Source organism: Frankliniella occidentalis, unplaced genomic scaffold (assembly GCF_000697945.3).
Source record: "Frankliniella occidentalis isolate FOCC.00 unplaced genomic scaffold, Focc_3.1 Scaffold24, whole genome shotgun sequence".
NCBI lineage: Eukaryota > Metazoa > Arthropoda > Insecta > Thysanoptera > Thripidae > Frankliniella > Frankliniella occidentalis.
In genome coordinates this window covers 453,811-459,067 of record NW_026267154.1, presented here as the reverse complement: position 1 = coordinate 459,067, position 5,257 = coordinate 453,811, and the positions used below count along the sequence as shown (strand labels likewise).

At 54.7% G+C, this 5,257-nt stretch overlaps 2 protein-coding genes across 10 annotated transcripts in view; one reads left to right on the top strand and one right to left on the bottom strand.

The window, feature by feature from the left end:
- The window catches only part of LOC113213621 (transcription factor SOX-5-like), a 45,249-nt gene extending 41,311 nt beyond the window's left edge, over positions 1–3,938 (top strand). The window contains exons 5-9 of one of the 4 annotated variants that reach the window (XM_052265121.1): positions 784–1,041; positions 1,275–2,001; positions 2,241–2,429; positions 2,602–2,800; positions 3,024–3,938. In XM_052265121.1, the coding sequence (XP_052121081.1) occupies positions 784–1,041; positions 1,275–2,001; positions 2,241–2,429; positions 2,602–2,800; positions 3,024–3,327 (1,677 nt within the window). In that variant the 3' untranslated portion in view covers positions 3,328–3,938. Of the gene's footprint in view, positions 1–783; positions 1,042–1,274; positions 2,002–2,240; positions 2,430–2,601; positions 2,804–3,017 lie in introns of all 4 variants that reach the window. The other 3 variants (XM_052265119.1, XM_052265120.1, XM_052265118.1) reach the window with 3 other exon arrangements.
- A 77-nt stretch (positions 3,939–4,015) lies between these two features.
- LOC113213622 (transcription factor SOX-5-like) overlaps positions 4,016–5,257 on the bottom strand; it is a 100,771-nt gene continuing 99,529 nt past the window's right edge. For all 6 annotated transcript variants that reach the window (XM_052265124.1, XM_052265123.1, XM_052265126.1 and 3 more), the window contains one exon: positions 4,016–4,742. In XM_052265124.1, the coding sequence (XP_052121084.1) occupies positions 4,631–4,742 (112 nt within the window). In that variant the 3' untranslated portion in view covers positions 4,016–4,630. The remainder of the gene's footprint in view (positions 4,743–5,257) is intronic.

Genomic DNA, 5,257 nt, shown 5'->3' with positions numbered 1-5,257 from the left:
GGGGGTGGGAGAGGGGGGGTGAGCAGCATCCGAGAGACTATCGTTGAGGAGAGGGAAGGGGGGTGAGAAGGGGTCCGCAGCGTGCAGAGCGGAACAGCGCATTTCAAGACACTTTTGCAAAGTTCTTCTCGTGGTGTTTTCCCCACGTCCCCTCCCCCCTTTCTCTCTGTGTCTCCCCCTCCCCCCCCACCTCTCTCTCATCCTTCGCTCACCGAGTGAGAGGAAGAGAGAGAGCCACAGCCGGGGATGGATAAGGGGGATGGGAAGGCAGTGAGCGGCGGCAGATATGTCGATGAATGCCTGAGGGAGGGTGAAGGAGTGGGGACGGGGCTCTTGAAGCGCCGTGGCGTCGAGTCGCTGCTGAGCGGCGCCGTGACAATGCGATGCGCTGAAAGCACCGTGAAGGAGCGAGAGAAGGAGAAAGAGAGCGAGAGAGTGTGTGTGCATGTGAGAGGGAGAGAGAGACGAGGCGGATGGAGCGATGTGACGAAAGGCCGCGGCGCCGCCCGGCCGGCGTCACAGGGGGCGTAGAGTGACAGTGTGGCGAAGCGCAATGCCGGACTCCGACCCGACCCCCGGCGTCCCATTGGCCGGCCAGACAAGAGAGAGAGAGTGAGAGAGAGAGAGAAAGGGGCCGAGCGGCAGAACAAAGCCCCGCGCGCAGGTGGTGGGGAGTAGGGAGTGGCGTCGCGGCGGCCGTGCCGCGGGGCGGGCGGTGGTGGGGGGCGTGGGTGGTGGGCGTCGCACAGCGGCATTCCACAACTCGCTCTGCCATTGTTCCAGACGCTGGAGGCGCTGGCCAATCGCGAGGCACACAAGCAGGCCGAGCAGCAGCAGCAGCAGCAACAGCAGCAGCAACAACAGCAGCAGCAGCAGCAACAGCAGCAGCGGCTGCAGCAGGAGCGCTTCCTCCAGACCGGCGGCTTCCTTGAGCAGCTGCGGGAGCTGGCGCCGCACCAGCACGCCCACCACGGCGGGCCGCCGCCCATCCAAGTGCCGCCGCTGTCGAGGATCAAGTCCATCAGCAACCTGTCGGGCTCGGTAAGCAGCGCACCCCGTGATGCCGGGGCTCAAAACTCGGGACTTTTGGGGATTTCCTAACTTTGACAGACAAAAATCGCAATCTTATTGTAAATTTTCAGAAAAATTTGCTTAAGTTCTACCTACTGAGAAAAAAAATATAAATCCATCAACAAAAAAATTTTGAACCCCTTTTCTGAATTATTTCTTTTGGCAATGTTAACCCTAACCACGCCACCCTTCTTGTGCTGCAGATGAGCTGGCCGCACGCCCCCGGCCCCGCGGACGAGCCCGCGCTGCCCGTGCGCGCAGAGCTGTCCGTGCTGGCGGCGCAGATGTCGCTGGCGCTGGGCGGGCCGCTGGGTGGGCCCCTCGGCCTGGCCATGGGTGGCAAGCCGCCCGCCGGCACCAGGTCGCCGTCGCCCGCCGCGCCCCCAGCCCCGAGCCCGGGCAGGGCCGTCACGCCGCAGGCCGACGGCGACGACGCCCCGCTCAACCTCAGCAAGCCCAAGGCGGGCAGGACGCCGGCGAGGAGCCCGACCCCCGCGGCCTCGCCGGGCCCCGTCCAGGACCGCGTCCCGGACAGGCAGCACCTGGCGCTCGACAGCCTGGACCAGATGCTGGGCCGGCAGCAGCTGCACCTTCCCATGGGCCCGATGGGACCCATGGGCCCCATGGCCCCGCCGCTCGTCGTGCCCAGAGCCTTCCTCCCGTACCCGCAGCTGGGCGCGCCGCTGCCGCCCCGCGCGCCCGCCGCGCCCAAGAACGGCAGGCACATGCTCGCCAGGCCGACCGACCCTCAACCCCACCCCTACTTCCACCACCTGCTGTACGGCGTGCAGGAGCACCAGGAGCAGCAGCGGCAGCAGCAGCAGCAACAGCAGCAGCAGCACTCGCCCCAGCAGCAGCAGCAACACCAACAGTCACCGCAGCACCAGCAGTCACCCACACTATCGGAGAATGACGCCCAGATGTCGCAACGTGAGTACACCACGAATGCAACGGAACTATGAAGCAAGGTGTACGAATCTCTATGCCCTAACCTCCTGCTAGTGTGTGAATATTTTGTCACACATCTGCAGGTGTGTTATATTCGTACTCTAGGATTTCCAGTGACCGAAAAATATTTTCAGACGATTGGAGCAAAAATGAAAATAAGTGCAACTATTATATACTGCTGGTTTTGATTGGCTTTACATGCGAAACCCGCTCTTTTCCAGTGTGGAGCGCCCCCGAGACCAGCCCCGGAGAGAAGGGCAAGGCCGCGCGGCAGCCGCGCCGGGACGGCGCCGGCAAGCCGCACATCAAGCGGCCCATGAACGCCTTCATGGTCTGGGCCAAGGACGAGCGGCGACGCATCCTCAAGAGCCACCCCGACATGCACAACTCGGAGATCTCAAAGATCCTCGGTAAGGGTTGGGGATTTCAAAAACCAAAAGTTTTCCGAAAAATATGAGAAACTTTCTCAAAATTTTTATTTTGAAAAAATTAAAATATTTTTAGAAAAATTTGATAAAAATCGAGCATTTAAAAAAAATCTTTTGAAGTGTTTCTAACCTATGTGTGTGTTTTATTTCGTAGGTACGCACTGGAAGCAGATGTCCAATGAGGAGAAGCAGCCCTACTACGAGGAACAGTCGCGCTTGTCCAAGCAGCACATGGAGAAGCACCCCAACTACCGCTACCGGCCCAGGCCCAAGCGCACCTGCGTCGTGGACGGCAAGAAGATGCGCATCTCCGAGTACAAAGCGCTCATGAAGCAGCGGCGGAACGAGATGATGTGGTGAGCGCGTTCTGAGTGACGTACTGTACTGCTCAGGGCCCATGCCGAGGGGGTTGACGACTGGTGTACTCTGGGTGTACTCTGGGTTTACTCTTGGTGTACCGTGGGTGTACTCCGAGTGTACTCCACCCACGCAGTACTCCTGTCGTCGATCCCTCGGCCCGCCCCCGCGCCCCCCGCAGCAGCCAAGTCTTATTGAGCCGCCTTTGTGCAGGTGCAGGGACTCGAGCGGCACCTCGGACCTGAGCTTCCTGTCGGACCTGTCCCAGGGTCTATCTCCAAGCCTGTCCGGCGGTCTGTCCGGCGGGCTGTCCGGCGGTATGCCCGGCGGTCTGTCCAGCGGTATGTCCACCGGACTGTCTATGTCCGGAGGGCTCATGGGCTGCCCCCCGCCATCCCGGCGGCCGCCCTCGCCCCTGGCGCCGCCACACCTGAACCTGTCCCCCAAGATGGACTTGATGGACTTTACAATGGACGGCGGCGGCGCCAAGTCGCTCATGGCCAACGATAAAGTACAAGTGTAAAGTGATATCTCGTAAGGAATTCTTTTTTAAAGAAAAGTTATTAAATTATATTGTGCCATCGTTATGTTACTTAGTGTATTAGTAGCAGTGATTCCATATCTATTCAAGTCTTATCCCCCATCTCTCTATCTTCCTCGTCTCGTTTTCTGTTGTTATGTTATGTATATATTGAGGATAAAGCCATACTAGAGATTATTATGTACTTTACTGTTTTTGTTAGACTCATTATTATTATATCTACCGCAGTCGAACTTTCCATTGATGCAACGGAATGATGTATGTTAATGTGATAAAATCAGAGATTTGCCATGATGTGGTAGGTCTCTGTAGACGTGCGATAGGGCAGGGCACCTAAGCCTTGGAAACCAAAGTTATTGTAGGTCACGCACTAGTGTAATGTCGCCGTACGCTGTAGTTCCTCATCAGGCTAGGCCTTCTTTTAGCGAATAATGTAAAAGTGCAATACCTTAACCTAAATAGTTACCTTTAAACAAAAAAAAGCCACACACTTGTTTTGTCTCTAGCGAGTTTTATTGCTAAATTGTCGATAATGAATGTTTATTTAAATAAATGTGTACGTCAATGGTCGTATAATGATCTCTCTATGAAAACGTTGTCTGTTCATTAAAACAATTGAAATCAAAGGAAAGAACCATTTGAAAACAGGAGGAATAACAAACACAACAGGTAAGGAGACACATTTATATATTATAGTAATAAATATTTGTACATCAAATATAAAGATGATGAATGAGCAAGTGGGCAGTGAGTGAACGCGCGCGGGTGCTCAGTTTGTATCACAGGAACACGCCAAGCGGACCGATATGGCACTATAAGTACATACTAATCACCAACAAAAACCTTAATGGAGATATAAATAGCTTAAGGGCTAAGCAACGATATTTAGTGAGATAATAATTATGAAGATCTCTGTAGAGTAATGGATATGAGTAAAAACACAACGCGATGGAAACAGAGGAGACAGTTTACGCACTTTTGCTGGGGGCAGGAGGGCATATCCCCTTTACAGGACCCCACTGTGCCAAAGCCAGACTCGGAAACTCTTTTCCACCGGCAACCGCCTTCGGCAGGCCAGCCTAACCATAACCTCAAAAATCATGCGCCACAGAGGACCCCAATGAAAGGCTTTGGCACAGATGGATGGAACTTATATTCCACCTCCATACAACAAAACATACTTTTGAAAAAAGAAAAAAAAAACTTTTTCCAGTTTTAAAAAATCCAACAAAAAACAACAACCAGGACTATCACAGATACACAATTTTAAATAAGATTCGACCGTCTAGTCTGAGCAGTGTGGCGCTGGCGCACCGCTGCTGGGCTGGGGCGGTGGCAGGCTCATCGCCGACCCGTTAGGGTGCTGCAGGAAGTCCGCTATCGAGCCGTCGCGGCACCTGCGGGCAGCCAGGAGTCACCACATTAGAGCTGTAGAGCAGCTAAACCAAAAGCTGAATGAGGGATTAACGATAGGGAGCTTGCATCGCAAGAGTTTGGGCCATATGTTAAGGTCAAGGGATGTCATCTAAAACGTATGTCCATCACGTTCCGTCGTTCCAGCGCGGCAAGAGCCCGTAGCGCCTGGTAGGTAGGCAGCATCTCGCCTTCAACGCATGCGTGTACCGCGGGGTGGCCTACCCCGAGTCTCGCAGGCGCCGAGCATCAGCAGCACGAACGAAAATGTTGATAATTTAGGGTAGTTTGCCAAATAAATCCCAGAAAAAAAAAGAACGAACTTTCTGCACAAGTTGTGGTTGAGATGGTGGTGTGGTGGTGGGTAATTCGAGTGTCAGCCACCACGCGTCCGCACCGGTGACTGAGGGAGCGCGAATAAGACAAAGAGGGGGAAGGAGGAAGCAGGAGAATCAGGGAGACACAAATTTCAGGCAGGGTTCGAGGGGGCTTGGAGGTG